The 19298-nt window shown below is 35.4% G+C and overlaps 1 protein-coding gene across 1 annotated transcript in view; it reads left to right on the plus strand.

Annotated features, from left to right (window-relative positions):
• The window catches only part of CCDC141 (coiled-coil domain containing 141), a 280596-nt gene that overhangs the window by 51205 nt on the left and 210093 nt on the right, over positions 1-19298 (plus strand). Inside the window, exons 3-5 of the mRNA XM_044669079.1 lie at positions 4926-5117; positions 9805-9913; positions 12389-12642. Of these exons, the coding sequence (XP_044525014.1) occupies positions 4926-5117; positions 9805-9913; positions 12389-12642 (555 nt within the window). The remainder of the gene's footprint in view (positions 1-4925; positions 5118-9804; positions 9914-12388; positions 12643-19298) is intronic.

The raw sequence follows: 19298 nt of genomic DNA on the forward strand, positions 1-19298 counted from the left end.
GCGGGGGGGGGTTGAAGGGGAAAGGTGGAGCATGAATCATGTAACCATGTTAAAAATGAATATTAATAAATGTTAAAAAAAATGATGTGATCTGATTTCTTCTCCTTCACTCTTCTCTTTCCTTTGTTCAGACCCTGACAGAATGTTCATGCCCTTTTTGTCCTTTAAACTCCCTTTCATTATCCACCCTCCCAGGTTGGAACTGGTTTTGCTTCTGAACAATGCTTCAATTAATTTACCTTCCCTCTTATTCTCTCCTCTCCCTTCTTTCAATCTCCCTGTTGCACTGGATATAGTTTTTCATGAACTTCAGTTTGTGTGTGTGTGTGTGTGTGTGTGTGTGTGTGCATGTATGTGCATGTATGCATGTGCTCTACTTTCCTTTGTACATTTCAGATGAAAGTGATGCTCAAGTGATCCATTCTTCTCACTCCTACCTCCATGTTTCTTTAGTATTCTTAAACACTCAAATTGTTTGAAACAGAAATTTCTCTTCCTTACCTCCCTTCCTTTTCCTACCATTTTTGCCTCTCCAGCGGATCTAAACATAATAAAACTACTCTCAGGTCCTCCATCTTTTGTAACTTCTATGACCATTGATACTATTAGGGTTCTGAGGTAACATTTGTTTCTGCTTGCTCTATTAGAAGGGAAACACTTCCGCCTTATAGAGACCCTTTGAATTGATCAACTATTCTTATCCTTTTATTTATCTCTTGATTAGAGTTACCATATTAAAGATTTTACTTAACTCTTGTCTTTTCATTAGAAATACTTGAATCCCTTTATTTTATTAAAAATTCATTCCCCACCTGCAAGATTATACTCCTGGCTGGAGCTCCAGTAGATAAAGCTGCTGTACCTCATCCCTGTTAGCTTGGCAGGGTCTCAGCAATAGAACTTCAGGCTCACCTCTGGTCTGGGTACACAGAATCAGGCTTCAGTGTTAGTTCCTGAGAAGGTTTTATGATCCTGATCTAGGATCAGAATGACACAGCTACAGATCAAATATCCCTTTCCTGACATAGAGTTGCTGACCCTAGTACTGACCTATGGTCTCCCTAGCTTGGCTCTTCTGCCTTTCTCCCTTCCTGCCAGTGCCCACAGGACTTTGGCTGTCTGTGCCAGTCTGGATCAGAAAAAGGCACCCATTGTTTCTCTGGATTTCCTGCTTGCCATTTGTTCACGTACTCTCCCTCACTCTTTGTTGGAGGAGCTGTGGTAGAGAGCTAGGTTACATGACTTCCTCTCACTATATCATCTTTGCTGGTTTCTCTCTCCCCAAATTAAATTCCCCCAATCAATTATTAATTCATGTCAGAAATAAAAGTATCAACATTGTACCATTATAATAATAAATATTGCAAGAGGTCATTGGTTCACAAATCCCTTAAAGCACTTCATTGGACCACTAGTCATCCAAGGAACTTGGCTTTGAAATCTGTGATATAGAAGAGGTAAGTAATGTCAGCAAGCAGGTGACACCATCATAGTTTTAACTTCCAGCATGCTCCAGGACACCTCCATGACCCCAATTTGGAATACACTCAACCAAACTAGGCAGAGCCATTTAAAATTTATTAAGGGTTAGAGGGTTTATAATATGAAAAAATATTTCCCACAGCATCCCTTCAGAAAGACATTTTTACCTGATATGCAGTATAATCCTGTCCCCTTTATGCAGAATATGGAGCAGTAGCTGAAACAGGCCAGGTGATTACCATCTTCTGCTTAGCCTTATAATGAATTCACTCTCTAATATTTTTTATTCTCTGTCCCATCTCTATCATGAGGCTTTCCTGTTTTTCTGTTTTCCATCCTTATTACAATTGGTATCAGGAGAATGAGTTATCCTAGAATATTAAAATATGTAATATGGATTTTTTTTCTTCTCATTAAACATTCTTGAAATAGCACCTGCAAATGAGAGGAGAAATCATAACTAAGTTAATCCATTTTCATGATAAAGAGTAAAAGATGAAAAATATGTACAGGACAAAGTTAATCAATCCTCTCGATAATCTGAAGAATGTCAGAGGAGGCGGAAATAGCCCAGAAATGATGACTCTCATGACAAAGTAGGGCGAGTGCTATACAATGGAGCTGACTCTCATGGTGGTTTGGATGTTGTGATTGTATAGTTCAGCCTGAATACTGGAGCAGCAAACAGAGCACCTATAGAATAGAAGTCCCCAAGGAGAGTGTCAGTGTTCAGCCTAATCTGCAGCAGAATCTGATTTGAGTTATCCATGAATAGCATTTACATGCTAGATAAGTCATGCAGGCGCTCCTATGAATGTCTGAAAAAATTTCATTATAAGGTTTATTCCCTTCTTTTATCTGGCAAGAAAGTGCATCAAATGCATGATAGGTTATCCAAGGATGCTGGAAATGCGTGTATAATGTCCAGTCTAATACAACTTGTTCTTTAAAGTTTAAATAGCACTGTATGGTTACAAAGCATCTTATATACATTATCCCTTCATATTGTCACAGCAATCCTATGAGATAGAGAGCATGTTATTATCCTGTGTTTATAAGTAAAGAAATGGAAGGTCAAGTTAAATGCTTTATTCAAGGTCACAAGTTAATAAATGGGACTTGAACTTGAGTGTTCTTACTCTAAATAGTTTCTTTTCACTCTACCATACTGATTTAAAATATCTCTACTCTTGAAATGAATTTTCGTCTTTATATCCATATTCCCAGGCACATGGTAAGCCCCAAAAGATTTTTTTAGACCATTAGAATTGTACTCTAGTATGTTGTCTGAGCATGTTCTTAGGAAGTTGGAGCACTGGAAGAAAAGACCTTGAAACAGCTGGCTCAGCTTCTAAAACCTGACTTCTGTCTCATAGCTTTATGTTTAAGAAAAATCAGTATTAGGGGCAGTTAAGTGGTTCAGTGGATTGAAAGCCAGGCCCAGAGACAATAGGTCCTGAGTTCAAATCTGGTCTTAGACACTTCCTAGCTGTGTGACCCTGGGCAAGACACAACTCCCATTGCCTAGTCCTTGTTGGTGTTCTGCTTTAGAACTAATACACAGTATTGATTCTAAGACAGAAGATAAGGGCTTAAAAAAGAGAAAAATCTGTATTATATTTTCAAATTTAAAAAAACTAATAGATCATATTATAAATTGGCATAAATTTAGACTCTTTTAGTCACCTCAGATGCTGAAAGATTACTTGACTTGCCAATAGTCACATAGGTAGTACAATGATGATTTCTATTATTAAAACTATAATTAAAATATGTAATAAAGCATATATAATATAATATATCTAAAATATATGACATTATATATTTATTTAGTGCTTTAGGGTTTGCAATATGCTTTATAAATATTGCCTCATTTTATCTTTACAATAAACATGGGAAGAAAGTAGGTGTTATTCTTATCCCCATTTTATAGATGAAAAAACCAAGGCTGGCAAAGGTTAAGTGACTTGTCTGACATCGTGCATAGCTAATAAATGTCTGACTTATGATTTAATGTCAGGCCTTTCTGATTTCAGAGGACAGGACTTGACCTCATGTTATATTTCCATATTTAAAAATTATTAATAACTTTATTTTTACATGACAGTTTCTCAATATATCCTTTCCCTTTCTCTACCTGGAAAACCATGCCTTATGAAACAAAATGAGATGAAGGGGTTAGGAATACATAGCTTGCCTATAGAGAGAGTTTTAAAGTTGCAAAGCAATATTATCTCTTCTGATTTTCATGACAATCCTGAAACATAGGTGATATGATTTTTCTGTTTTACAGATGAGGAATCTAAGTCAGGCTAGTGAAATTACTTGTCCAGGGGTTCTGAGATTAGATTTGAACTCAAGTCTTTTTATCCACTGAGGCATCTAGCTGCCTCTAGCCAATATAGTAACTAAATCTTATAGCATATGCCTCAAAGAAGAGGGGGTACTGTGCTACCATATGCCTTCATCAGAGAGAAGCTTAGACATTCTAATTTGATAACCTCAGCTCAATTTCTTTATTGTGGCTATTTTCATTTATTTTGTTTTAGTCGTCATTTTCTTACCTCCACTTACTTTCCTTTATATTTATGTTACTTTTCAGTGTTAAGGCAAAAAAAATTACTCAAAATGTATCTGTTCAAATCAGTGGTTCCCAAACTTTTTTGGCCTACTGCCCCCTTTCCAGAAAAAATATTACTTAACCCTCTGGAAATTAATTTTTTTTAAAATTTAATAGCAATTAATAGGAAAGATAAATGCACCTGTGGCCATCACCGACCCTCTGGATCACTGCAGCACCCAACAGGGGGCAATGGTGCCCACTTTGGAAATCAATGGTTCAAATGTTTGTGTAAATTAACATTTGGCCAATTTACTTCAAATTCAGTGGAGATGCCCTTTGGATGATAACCAGACATACCTCTATTCAAAAGCTGGGTAGAGGGGGCAACTGGGTAGCTCAGTGGATTGAGAGCAGGCCTAGAGACGGGAGATCTTAGGTTCAAAGCCAGCTTCCGATACTTCCCAGCTGTGTGACCCTGGGAAAGTCACTTGTCCCCCATTGCCCACCCTTACCACTCTTCCACCTATGAGCCAATACATAGACGTTAAGGGTTTAAAAAAAAAAAAAGCTGGGTAGATCCTGCTGGACTCTGTGTTCCATTAGCCTCAGTTGTAACTATCCAAGTGAGTATGTTGGATTAGAGTGGTTTGTAGTCGTTCCTCACCAGTAGGTTGACCCCTGGGGGATGGAATTTTCATCCACAGCAATTAGGAGGATCATCTTCAAAGAATAGAGGACTTGTGACCTGCCTCATTAGAGGGAGTCCTCGGTATCCACAGTTGTAAAAGTCTGGGCTTTTGAAGGAAATCAGGTCTGACTTGAGTTCTTGGTCTGGGTTACTTTATACTTCATGATTTTACTATTTTTTCTCTTGGTCTAGGCTTTGGAAGATCGGGTGTGGGACCTATTACAAGAGGCAGACAAGGCGGCAGAAGAAAACAAGGACCAGAGTCAAGTCTATGAGGCCATGGCTGAGACTCTAGGTGATGCCTGGGCAGCCCTGGTCACTATCCTGGAGAGGAGAAGAGAGCTCCTGAAACTGACTTCAGAATTTTTTGAAAATGCCCTAGAGGTTTGTGTTGGGAAACTCCATTCCTGTCTGTTACACCCAAGGACTAACAAACTAAAATTTAAAAAATATTTTTGCTCTATAATTTTCGCAAATGAGCATTTTGTGAAAAGCACCAAAGTGAAGCATATTTTTCTCCCCATAGTTGAAGAATAATGTTATTGAACCCAGACTTGGTATTGTATATTAGTAAATGTAGGCATTCAGTCTAAAACTGAGTAGTAGGGAATGCGGTTTCTCATCTTTGAATATAGTAGGAGGAGGGGAAAAAGAAATTAAATTCCTAAGCTCCATTTTTTCTTTAGAGCTTCTAAGCTATACAGGTCTGGTGATTTTATTCCCTCCTGGAGGTTCCCATGGAAAAATAGAATTTCTTTTTCAAATAATTTCCATACTTGTTTAGATATTTTCAAAATATTATAATGAATGTATGATGATCAACTGTGAATGACTTAACTGTTATCAACAAGGTAAAAATCTAGGACAACTCCAAGGGACTGGGGGCAAAAAAAGGATCTCCATTGTCATAGAAAGAACAGAAGGAGTTTGAATGCAAATTGAAACGTACCATTCTTTACTTTATTTTCTCCATGAATTTTTCTCAAGTGAAAACAATATGTTTTCTTTCACAATATGATGAACATGGAAATCTGTATTATATGATAACATATGTATAACCTATATCATTATTATCTGACTTCTTGGAAGTGGGAGAGAGTCAGGAAGGAGGGAGAAAATACAGATTGCAAAACATCAGAAAATGAATATTGTAAAAATGTGTTGACATAATCTGGAAAAAATTTATTATGATAAAAAATGATAAGAAAAAATAATACCAGTCTCTCCTCTCCCTCCAAGGCAGAAGCAACCTTCTTTTCCTGTCGTCAGACTCATAGCACTTTGATACTCTCATTCCATTTGGATAATGTTCTGTGTATGTTATTTGTAAATATGTCTTATTTTTCTTAATAGATTGAAAGCTTCATGAGATCAGAGACCCTGTCTCTTCAGAGCCTCACCAATGTCTAACATAATTAGTCTGCTTGCATTTATAAGTACCTACCATGTGCCAGGGACTTTGGTAGATACTGGGAATTCAAATAGAGAATGAAATGATTCCTTCTCTTAAGGAGGCTGTATTCTAGTTGAGGAAAAAAGAAATACACACACATATTACATGTATTTAAACACACAGATGTGCATGTATGTATAGAATAAATATAAAGAGAATCAGTATAGGGTAGTTAGGAAAGGAAATCACTAACCCTAAATGAGTTCAGGAAAGAATTCAAGTAAAAGGTGGTGCCTGAGCTACGTTTTGATGAAAAAGATTTTTTGAGTGGGAATGAAGAGAGAATTAATTCCAGATATGGTGGATGGACAGTACAAAGGCACAGAAATAGGAGGAGATGGAGGACCATGTGTGAGGACTAGAGAGAAAGCTACTTTGGCTAAATCATAGAGTAGAGGGAAGGTAGTGACAATAATGGGGCTGAAAAGATTAGTTAGGGCCAGGTGGTCCAAGACTTTAAAAGGAAACCGTGGGAGCAGCTAGAACCTAGCACAGTGGATAGAGCTCCAGGCCCAGATGCTCCTAGCTGTGTGATCAAGGGCAATTGCTTAGTCTTAACCATTCTTCTGTCATGGCACTGATACTAAGACAGACAGTAAAAAGAAACAGTTTATATTTGATCTAATGAGCAATAGAGAGCCACTCTAGTCCTTTATGTTAATAAGTAGATAAATAAAATTGCCTACTTATATTAAGTAGGTGCTTAATAAATACTGAAATGAAATACAAAAATAACAGTTTACACCAAAGAGTATTTTCCCAAGGGTTGTGGCTAAAAGTTTCATTCTTAGCATTAATGAAACTAAAAGAAAATATACTTAACTGTCTCTTCTCTATTCTCCCTCCTGCCTTACCTCGTTTCTCTTTAATTCCCATGACTCTTTGAGCTTCCTGATTCAAAATGTGTCTCTTAAAAAGCATTATAAATGGGAAATGTCATATTTTAAAGAAAGACAGTTATTGGGAATTTCATTTTTAACTTTCCTGTCAAGTTGGCAGCACATTTATTTTGATGTGAGATTGCTGTTTCATTATGATAAAGTACCAGCTTCAAAGAATATGACATCCTCAAATTCAAAAATCAGGACATAGATCCCAAATATTGAAGCTCAGAGGATTAGTTATAGGAAATAAAGACTTGGAGAAGACATGCTCATGTGTCATGAGCTTGTTTAACAACAAGAAGGGACAACAGAAACTTTAAACTGTTTCAAAATTTGTTTTTGACAATTTGAGCACAGGTCTAAGAATCCACTTATTTTGTAGCCTTTATGGAGAAAACTTACATTCTTTCCTTTTTCCTCATTCTGGCTTCCCCTTACATGAAACACATGTTCACATGTACTTGCTTATTTACACACTTGATTCATTTCATATTAGCAAATGGATCTGTGTATATGTAATTTAGAAATAATATAACCATTTTATATTATTAACATAGAATATATGTATATATATTATTCAAAATTTCAATTACTTCCATATATAATATGTACATATATTTCTTAATTTTATCTTAACTTCTCTCTTCTCCTCTCTACCTTGGGGAATAAAAACATGGAGATGGGAAATTGAGAGAAATATATGAGCAATAAAAAGAAAATTATTTTACTTGATTCTTAGGATACTAGATGAGAAATAAACATTGAGGCTAAAAAGATAGATTAGAGGCAGTTTGTAAAGGACCCTAAAAAGCTAAATTGAGTACTTTATATTTTTTATTCTAGAAGCCATAGGAAGCTGTCAGATTTTGTGGAGTAGAGGAGAGGCATGGTTAAATCTGAGCTTAAGAAAAATTACTTTGGGAGCGCTATGAAGAATAGACTGGAGTGAGAGATTTGAGGCAGAGAGACTAATTAGGAGACTGTGGCAATAATCTCAGTGAGAAGTGAGCCTGCATTAAAAGGGCTGCTATTTGATGAGAGGAGCACTTAGATGTGAGAGATGTTGTATATGTAGAAACAGCAAGATTTAGCAAGTACTAGCATATGCAGAATGAGGGTGATAGAGAAGTCTCAGGTGACAGGGAGGTTGATGACTTGAGAGATACTGGGAGTATAGTGGTGTCTTTGGCAAACCAAGAGAAGTTTGGAAGAGAGATGGGTTTGGGGGAGAAGGGAAAGATAATAATTTATTTTCATGGAAAAGGTCATCAAGCATCTATGTGTTATGCACTGTGCTAAGTGCTTTACAATTGTCTCATTTTATTCTCACAACAACCCTGGGAAGTTACTGCTGTTATTATCTTCCTTTTTACAGTTGAGAAAACTGAGGCATATAAGAGGTGTTTTTTTTTAAGTTACTTGCCTAGAGTCACATAGTAATTAATATCTGAGGCTTGATTTGAATTTGGTTCTTCTGACTTCAGACCCTATCTTCAATCTGTCGTGCCACATAGCTTTTGAATTTGAGGTGTGTCTAGATGTCCATTTGAAATATGCAGTAGGTGCTGGGTAGAGTGAGACTGAAGCTCAAGGGTGAAAATAGAGCTGGATATATAGATCTGTGCTTATGTGCATAGAGATTATAATTAAAATCAAGGGAGATGATGAGGTCACCAACAGAGAATATAAAGAAAGAAGAAAGAATGCCCTGGGCTTGGAGTAAATTGACAGTTTCAGGACATGATCTTGTTTTTCAATTTTTTTGGTTAAATATTTCCTAATTACATGTAAAATATGTTTAACATTCATTAATTTTTTTGAGTTCCGAAATCTCTCCCTTCCCTTTCCCTTCCTTGATAAGGCAAGGAATTTGATATTGATTATACATGTGAAGTTATATAAAACCCATTTCCCTATTAGCTATGTTGTAAAAGAAAACACAGACAAAAAAACTACCAAGAAAAATAAAGTTAAAAAAAGTATTCTTCAATCTGTATTCAGAGTTAATCAGTTCTCTCTCTGGAAGTGGATAGGATTTTTCATCTTCATAATTGTCTTAGATCATTGTCTTGATCAGAATTGCTAAGCCTTTCATAGTTGATCATACTTCCAATATTACTCTTACTTTATATAATGTTCTGGTTCTGCTCACTTCACTGTACATGAGTTCATATACAATCTTCCCAGGTTTTTTGGAAGCCTTCCTTCCTCACATTTCTTATAACACAATAGTATTCCATCACGTTTATGTACCACAATTTGTTTGGTCATTCCCCAATTGCTGGGCATCCTCTTAATTTCTATTTTCTTGTCATCATAAAAAGTGCTGCTAGAAATATATTTTTGTACAAATGAATCCTTTCCCCTTTTCTGTTATGTTATTTTCTTAGCAAGAAAAGGAGAAATAACAACGAAGGTGATAAAAGTAATTTTCTAAAGATGGGGGCATCAATAGCTAGGGAGCTTAGGAAAGACTTCATGTAGGAAGTAGCACTTGAGTTGAATCTTGAAGAAATCCAGGGATTACCAGGGTGGAAAGAAAGTCTTCCAAGAATGAGGAATACTATATACAAAGGCATAGAGGTGGGAAGTAGAATCCCATGTACAAAGAATAGCAAGAAGGCCAGTGTGGTGGTACATAGAATGTATAACTCAGTAAGACCTTGGTGAAGGTACAAAATAGTGGAATATTTTTTTTCCTTCAAATGCCCTTTTTTGTCTTTTTCTTTTCTAGTTTGCTATGAAAATAGACCAAGCTGAAGACTTTCTGCAGAACACTCAAGAGTTTGAGAATGCTGAATCCTTAAAATTGCTTCTTCAACTCCATGAACACCATTCTAAAGGCAAGAGATACATTTATTATAACTGGCTTACTTACCATGTACTTTCAGAGTTTTCAAAAGAGCAAATGTTGGAATACAGACTTATGGCATTTTTCAATTCTTTTCTTCTACATATCATGATTAATGTACGGTTCTGATCATACCAATAGAGCTAAGACTTCCACAAGAGAAAGTAGTTATTTTCGGTGAATGATTATTTTAAGGTTCAATTGAGCAAAACCAGTTTTACATAAGATCTCTGGAGAAGGAATAAGTCCTGTATCATTTAGAAACTAATGTAGCTTTCTATTAAAAAAAAAAAAGCAAAGGCATGTGGGTTTCACTTCCCATCTTTCTCCACACTTTAGGCATGGAAATCCAGAAAAAGATAGCAAAATCTAAGTTTCATGTTCTTTTGAGATTAAATTTAATTGTTTTAATCACATAGGGGCTGGGGGTAGTGTTCAAGGGGATTACAAATGCGGGCACGTATCTTCTAAATTTTGGTGCCATAAGGTAAAGACCTGACTATATTACTCTAGTTATGTCGCTGAGTGGGATGGAGAGGTTGTTAGACAGTCATCTCCTTTCAGTTCAATCCCAATCACACTGAAAAATTCTAAAATGCTGTTTTTAAGGATCTTAAATGATGCTATCAGTGATTATTTACCATTTGCTAATCATCATGTAATTAGGAAGTTTCAAAGAGCAGAGAAGATAATTTTTCCTGAACGGATTTTGAGAACCCAACATGCCTGTGTGTAATTTTGTCTGACTGTCGTTGTTCAGACCCTTGTCACTGGTTGGGACTATAAATAACATGCCAGGGTTCAGTATTAAAGCAACAAATTATGCATTTCTATCAGATTGCAGAAATCTAGTTGGATTTAAAGAGGAGGAAACTGAATCACATGAAATTCCACTCAGGAGACTGAGGAGTGAATTGGGCTCAGGTAGCAGAGATAGGTTCTATAGTCTCAATTCAATCTTCATTGGGCTGACACACTCATCACACAGCAAATTTAACATGGGAGACCTGACAGTGATTGATGCTTTTACTGAAAAGAGCTTCATAACTGAGGCCATCAAAGACACATTTTTGCCAGATAGATAGGAGATGTGGGAAGAGAGACTTTCCCAAAAGGGTTTGAGGATAGAGGTGGAATGCTGGAGATTAGTCATTGATGCTTCTTTTTTTCCCCTCCTTCCAAATGTATTTTTTTTCCAAATTCCTTTTGAGGCAACAATGAGCCACTTTGCATGGAGCCTCTGGTATGGGTTGGGGAAAGCAGCAAGCAGTCCCAGCTCCTCAGGCTGACACAGAAAAGAACATCTTTAATCTTAGAGTCATGGAAGCAGGGAAGGAGGACCTATTGGGCTTCTCTGCAGTCCCAAAAAATGAATGGAATGTTGGTTGAGGGCAAATGCCAGGGCTAGTTTTCCGATGACTAAAGGGCACTTTGGTCATAGACCCATAATCCTCATGGGGCAGTTGAAATAGGTCTACTGAAGCAGAATTTGAAGCAGTAGAGCCTAAAGAAACCCATGACAACAGCCAAGAGGCCACTAATGGGAAAGCCTTAAGCAGACATCTTCATGTGCCTCATTGTTTCCACCTGTAAAATGAGAATGATAAGACTATCTTACTGGGATCTGAAGAGAAGTTAACTATTTGGTGGTGATGAAAAAATCATATCCAAGAACAGAGTTTTGAGTTTGGCTTTTTTAAGGGCTTGAGAAACAAATTACTCAAGTCATTCCTTAAACCTTTTACTATCAGTAATAGCACAATTCTGAGATGTTGCTGAGTGAGTCATAAAGGCTTGGCATGATACGGCTGCAAAATATGATGGTATAAATGCTGCAAACATGACTGAAATGACTGAGCAACAACAACAAAAACTTAAACAAACAACTATGTAAATGTTTAAGAAAATCCTATACCTCAACTAAATGGTGTGTAGTCCTCAACAGTGCATGTTCTTTAGGATAGAAAAATTCTAAAAATAACCTCAAATATATAAAAATTTAAAAATAACTCATAATGCATAGAAGTTAATTTTTATTTTAAATTCTTTTAGATAAGTTTTATTGTTACCTTTTGTTTTTATATCAGTCATTTCTAAATATGTTTATCATCCACACCTCTGCAATAAACTGTCCATTATAATCAAGATAGTTCAGCAAAAACAACTGGTAGAGTGTTTCTGGCATTGTATATAACATTCTGTTTATTTGGTTCCCCTTGCCTCTGCTGGAGAAAAAGGAGGAAAGTATAAATGAAAGGAATTTAAAAGATAAATTACAAATCCCTTCCTTTATTGATTAAAGCAGAAAATTGCAACAACTTACTCAAAAATTCACAGACTCCTAGAGCTGGAAGGAAATTAGTGACCTAGATTTTCCTTGCCAAAAATATTTCCAAATACCTGAGTATTGTGTGACACATAGGTTGGATCTCACTGTTATTTGGTTTTCCATCTCTTTTTCTTTTAGAACTCTTAGGACGATCCCTAACCCTCCTAAACAAAAGTCAACAACTGACTGAATTCATAGAAAAATTCAAATGTGATGGACCTAATGTGAACTCTGAGCTGATTCAGGGAGCTCATAGCAGCTGCTTAAAGATTGACAGCCTTCTTGAATTGCTACAAGACAGAAGAAGGCAGTTGGACAAGTATCTGAAACAGCAACGCCAAGAGCTGGAGCAGGTGCTGCAGATTTGTCAGTGGGACCAAGAGGAAAACCAGGTATTTATCCTACAAGGGATTATGATGATGAATGGCCTCAGCAGAAAGCCATGGGGATTAATATCTGGAATAGTTTTACTCAGGAGAGGAATTTTCTCTATGTTTTTTGGTCATTTAAACCATCTGTCATAAAAAAATTGAGTTTTGTTTAATGGTCAATTGTTGAGTACTTCAAAAATATGTTTCTTTCAACACATGTGGATGAGGGATGCTCAAAATATAATAGTCTTTGAAAAGAATTGGAAATTGATTTGGTACATGTGCAGTGAGCATACATGGAAAACGGAGCTTGCCAAGATGATATAATTTCACCTTCCTGTTTTTCAGGCCATCTGGATTAAAAACAAATCAACAAACAAAAAACAAATTTTATCAAAATGATTATAATATTTTACCTTAATATATAACAGGTCTTCTTTAGCTTTTTCTTTGTGTCACAGATATCTTTGGCAGTATCATCAAGCCTACCACCCCTCTCAGAACAATGTTTCTAAATGCATAAAATAAAATGCATGGGATTATGAAGGAAACTAAAAGTTAATGGAAATGAAGATGTAATTATTTTTCTAATCCAAATTCATAGACAGCCTGAAATGGATACCCTGTGGCCTCTAGGTTAAGAAATCCTGGTTTAAAAGTTTGATACAAAGCAGAGAAGAATTTTCCATAATACCAAATGAATGATTTGGGGGTATTTTTTGCATATATGAAAGTTAAGAATATAAAAAATAGAAAAAGAAAATACATTTTCATTAGAACAATAAAAGTCACTGATGCCTCAAAATACAAAGTCAAACATTAAAGGCTTATAAATGCTCTTTAGTTTAAGTGATAATTATGTTTTCTTAAGAGCTGGAGATTTTGTTTAAGTTCATTCTTTGGGTGCCCAATTGTTCATTGCAATTCTGCTTCATAAGAATGTTAATCTTATCAGTCAGGTGCTTGTTAAGGTCTAGGATTGTATTGTGGGCATGATCATGGTCAGAGGATCACACAAATGACATCGCTATCTTTTGTAGCCTTAACATTTCTTCTCATGCAATGGATTAATAATTTCTGAGGTCAAGGAGCCTATTTCCCTCCTGAGTATTCTGTTAAAGCAGATTATTTACTTTAGTGGGTGAAAAGGGATAGAAAACAGTTTAGTAATGGCCTTGTGGAGTGCTTCTACAAGAACAATGATTTTTGAAGGAAAACTAGTTTGGTCAAATATGACTAGAATTACTGAACCACAGAATATCAGGATTGGAAGAAGCCTTAAGAAGTCATCTAGTCTTTATTATATGAAATTGAAACACTTCTGCAAAAATAAAATTAATGTATTTAGGCTAAGAAAGGAAAGGTACAAATGATAAAACATCTTTGTATAAAATTTCTTAGAGAAGGGTTTGGTATCCAAGATATATAGACAACTAATATTTATACATATATAATATAACACACACATATTCACATCCATGCACATACATATTTCTTGGCTTAGTGAATGAGTTGAGGCTAATGAGTTTAATAATGAATAGCTAGTTTACATGGTGGATAAAGTGCTGGGTCTGAACCCTGGAAAACTCATCTTCCTGACTTCAAATCTGGCCTCAAATACTTCCTAGCTATGTGACCCTGGGCAAGTCACTTAACCCTGTTTGCCTCAGTTCCTTCTCTGTAAAATGAACTAGAGAAGAAAATAGCAAATCACTCCAGTATCTCTGCCAAGAAAACCTCAAATGAGGTCATGAAGAGTCAGATATGATTGTAATTACTGAACAATGATAAAAAAAAACTAGTGACTAACTATGAAAATTTATATATGTGTATATAGGTATATACATATATGAATGCATGCATATACACACATGTAGTGTATGCATATGCATTTTTGTAGAGCTGTGAATCAGTATAACCATTTTGGAAAGTAATTTGGAATAATGCAATTAAAGTGATTAAGATGTCCATATTCTTTTGACCCAGAGATTCCACTACTAGGCTTATATCCCGAGGAAGTCATTGATAACAAATATAATCATAACAACACTTTTTTTTTGTGATAGAAAAGGATTGGAAACAAGGTATAAGCTCATAGATTGGATAATGGCTAAATAAGTTATGGCACAGGAATATAGTGGTGGATTACAGTGTAGTAAGAACTAGTGATGATGATGAATACAGAGAATCATAGAAAAATCGAAATAAAATGATGCAGATTTAACTAAGTAAAACTAAGAAAACTATATTGAACAGTGACAATAACAATGTAAGTGGAAAGAACAGGCACAAAACAATCAAATATGAATATTGTGAAATTATTATGAATAAATATGGCACCAGTGTGGAGACATGAAGAGGTTTCCCTCCCCACCTTATTCCTTTGAAAAGGTTGGAGATATATATAGAAATGGTACATTGTATACATTTTCAGACTTCCAATTTTGTTTTTTCCCCTTCCTTTTTTTTCTTCAAAAATATTAGTTGTTACATGGGATGACTCTCTGGAAGGGGACAGGGGAAAAGATACTGAGAAATTCTAATGATTACATAGAAATAAATAATTTCTAAATAAACAAAAATTGGTAAAATTGATATCTTGAAAGTCACTTAGTCCAATCTTTGTATGTTATAGATGAAGAAACAGGCTTAAAAATGTGAACTTCCAGATAGTTACTCATGTAGGTGGCACCATAGTGCACAGAGAGCCTGAATTGTTATCAGGAGGATTTGAATTGAAATCCAACCTCAGATACTGTTTTCAAATCCACCTTCAGACACTGTCCAGTTGTTTAAGCTTAGGAAAGTCACTTGGCTTCTATTTGCCTAGTTTTCACAACTGTAAAGTGGGGATAATAACAGCATGTACCTTGCAGGGTTATTGTGAGGATCATAATATTTGTTTATATATATATGCATATATATATAATTTTTAAAAAATCTTAGCACAGTACCTGACACAGAGTAGGTGCTGTGTATAAATGCTTATTTCCTTCTCTTTCCCTTATTTAGAAGCAGAACCTCACAGGATTGTTGTCAGGTTTAAATGAAATATGGAACAAAAAAATCATGAGAGGCAACATAATTCAGTGGAAACAATATAAGACCAGGTATTGAGTGACCTGGTTTCAAATCTTATCTCTGACAATTACCAGCTGTGAGAACAGGGACAAATCACTTAACCATCTATAAAAATGGGACAATAATACCTACAGTACCCACCTCATAGGGGTATACCATGAGGCTCTAATAAGCAAATGTATATAAGCTCTCTGCAAGCCTTAAAGCCATATATAAATGTCAGCTGTAATTATAATTAACTGAAAATGAAATCTTGATCTAGCTTCTTGTCCAGAGCTTTCCCCACTGTGTAAAGGCACTTCTAATGGCATGTTTTATAATGAATTTCTTTGGATTGTGTGTAGAAGCTGGCTAAAAATACTAGAGATGCGTCTTAGGGTAGAAAAAACATCTGGTTGAAAAGTGAAAAATGAAGTCCAGTGAATTGGGTAACTTCATATAAGGGAAACAAAAAAATTTTATGTTAAATCAACAATTTTAACTGAACTCAACTAAATCTCATATATATGTCTATATAGCTTAAAAAGTCCCAATATTATTATATTACAGGGCCATCTACTTAGACTCCCTGAAATGTTCTCCCTTAAAACAACTACTTTGGTTGATCACTCAATTAACAATAATTAAGCTCTTACTTTGGGCAAGGCTCTGTATTAAGTGCTAAGGATACAAAGAAAGGCAAAAACATTATCCCTGTCCTCAAAGAGCTCACATTCTAAACATTTTAATGGTCAATAAAGTGAGTTCATCTGCAGCATTCTTTTCAACAAACCACGTCCACCAATCATTCAGCCAACAAGCATTTATCAAGCTCATACTACTTCCAGGGCACTATGTTAAGCACAAGAGAAACAGAGAAAGGTAAAGTCCTTGCCCTCAAGGAAATGGCATTCATTTAAATAACTTTCTTTCATTGGTCCTTCCTTTCCTTTCCTTTCCTTTCCTTTCCTTTCCTTTCCTTTCCTTTCCTTTCCTTTCCTTTCCTTTCCTGTCTTAGAGGGAAGAGACTATCAGCTGGAAAGAACAAAAGTATCTTACAGAAGGTGGGATTCTAGCATTTTTATGACTTTGTTTTAGGTGATACTATAAATTTTAAATAAAACACAAATAGAATGAGGACAGTTTAAAATAGGAAAAATAGATGCATTTGGGGATATTTAAAAAATCGTTAGCTCAAAATTGGGTGGCATTTATTCAATCTAAATATTCATCATGGTAGTATTGTTGATATATATTCTCCACCAGACCAGATAGTCTTTTGGCTTAGCGAATGGAAAATTGTGAAAATTGAGTTGAAGGGGACTCTCCATTATTTCCATTCATGCCTCTAAATAACTATTTTTAGGCAAATCTTTGAAATTCTGAAATACTGATTGTAATTCTCTTAAAGGGTAGCGAATACTAATGGTGCTGATTTGAACTCGATTGCTAATGTAGCTGGTGCTGCTCAGATCACCAAGAGAGTAAGTGATGTGCCCAAGAATGTGTCCAAGGATGTCTCTTAAAATTGGGATTTGAATTCTGGTCTTCCTGAGTCTGAGCTTGGCTTTCTAGGCATTATTATATATCAATGTTTATTATTTTAAAAATCAGGTAATCCAGAGTAAGAATTATGTTCTTTGACAAGTGGAACTTTAGCTCTGAATTCTTATTAAATGTTAGGGCCTTCTTACTTGGTGACTGTTTGCCATGATTGGTTAGAACACTATGCCAAAATGAAGAAAATATTATGGGGTCTGATCTCTTTATGGGCTAATTTTCTTTTCTGGGCCCTGCTATATGTCTACCTCCAATTTTCATTTGTCCTAAAAATATATGCTTTGGTTGAAAGCAAGCTTTGATGAGAGTTAAATAATTCATGGCAATAACTCACCCTACCTGAATTTTCAATTGACAGCAAATCAGTAACCACCATTTTTGTATATGTACACCATTATAGAATCATAGGTAGCATGGGAGTGGGCATAAAAACACATCTACTAATAGCCTAGAAATGACTTTTTAAAGATCTGCATTGATCTTGTTTTCATGCCTCTATTTCCAAATATATCCCTTCGCCAACCATTACTTAGAAAGTCATAGCTTATATATTCAAAAAGGAGAGAGGGGATGATGGATTAGAGGAAAAGTAGTTCTGAAAAATTAACTGACACATCAAATGAGTTTTACAGCATTAGACAGCATTAAAATCCACAGACACTTCATATTGATCTTCTTTGGGGCTGAATTTGGATTAATCACATAGCATTTTTGTTGTTGTTTAGTTGCTTTTCAGTTGTGTCTAATTTTCTGTGACCCAATTTGGAGTTTTCTTTATAAAGATACCAGAGTGGTTTGCCATTTCCTTCTCCTATTCATTTAGTAACTGAGGAACTGAGGCAAACAGGGTTAAGTGACTTGTCCAGGGTCACACAGTTACTAAGTATGTAAGGTCAAGTTTGAATTCAGATCTTCCTGATTCCATGTCTAGGGTTCTATCCACTGTGCTACCTAGCTGCCCTAATTGCATAGTATGGTCAATTTTAATTTTATGACATTGGTATTATTTTTCTTTTCTTTTTTTTCTATTTTCATTATGTATAACTATTCCATAACTGAGTGTATTGCTTCCCTGGTTTTATTTCATGTTGCATTGATCCATATAAGTCTTCCCAATCTTTTCTATGTTTCATATTTATTATTCCTTGTAGGATAATAATATTCTGTTGCTTTCCTGTGCCATAATCTGTTTTGTTATTTCCTAATTAATGGGAATATATATTGTTTCCATTTCTTTACAACTACCAAAAATATTGCTGTGACTATTTTGATATATATGAGATCATTCTGTTGTTGACCTCTTTCAAATACATATGTAAGCAATGGGAACTGTAATTCAAAGGGAATGGATATTTTAGTTACTTTCTTGACATAATTCCAAATTGCTTTTCAAAACGATTCAAAATTCACAGATTCACCAATAGTGTATCATTAGTGTGCCCTTTTTTCCATTGCTACTCTAACATGGACTGTTCTCATCTATTCTTCCCTTTGCCAATTTGATATATGTAAGCTGAAACCTCTTAGGAATCTTGAAGGGACTTCTCTTTTTATTTCCACCTATATCTTATTATTGCTATGTAGAAATGCTATGAGTCTTTGTATATAGTCTAATACTTTAGTTGTAAGCTTCAAAATTAATATTCAAAATACTCCAAGTATTATATTTAATAAGGTTTATTAAATTTAACTTGAAGCAAAAGGGAAACTAAAAGGTTAGAGTCAAGAGGAAGCTCACCCAAGCCATGCATGTGGAAGAGAGAGCGAGGGAGGAGTTTACAGAACTATATAAATAATAACATAAATAGGCATGTAAATGAAGAGGGGAAAGGAATTTTGGGACAAGGAAAGAATTCTGGGAGATAGAGTCTAAAGGTACAAAATTTCTAATTATACATACTGAAGATATTGTCTTTGTGTCTTTGCTGATTTTCTGGAGTTTCCTAAGCAAACTGTCATGCCATAAACAAATAGGAATAGTTTTCGTCTCCTTTTTGCCTATCTTTAGGTTTAGTTTTTTTCTCCCAAATTAATACCACTGCTAACATTTCTTTAAC

The sequence above is a fragment of the Gracilinanus agilis genome, chromosome 3, assembly GCF_016433145.1.
Source record: "Gracilinanus agilis isolate LMUSP501 chromosome 3, AgileGrace, whole genome shotgun sequence".
Classification (NCBI taxonomy): domain Eukaryota; kingdom Metazoa; phylum Chordata; class Mammalia; order Didelphimorphia; family Didelphidae; genus Gracilinanus; species Gracilinanus agilis.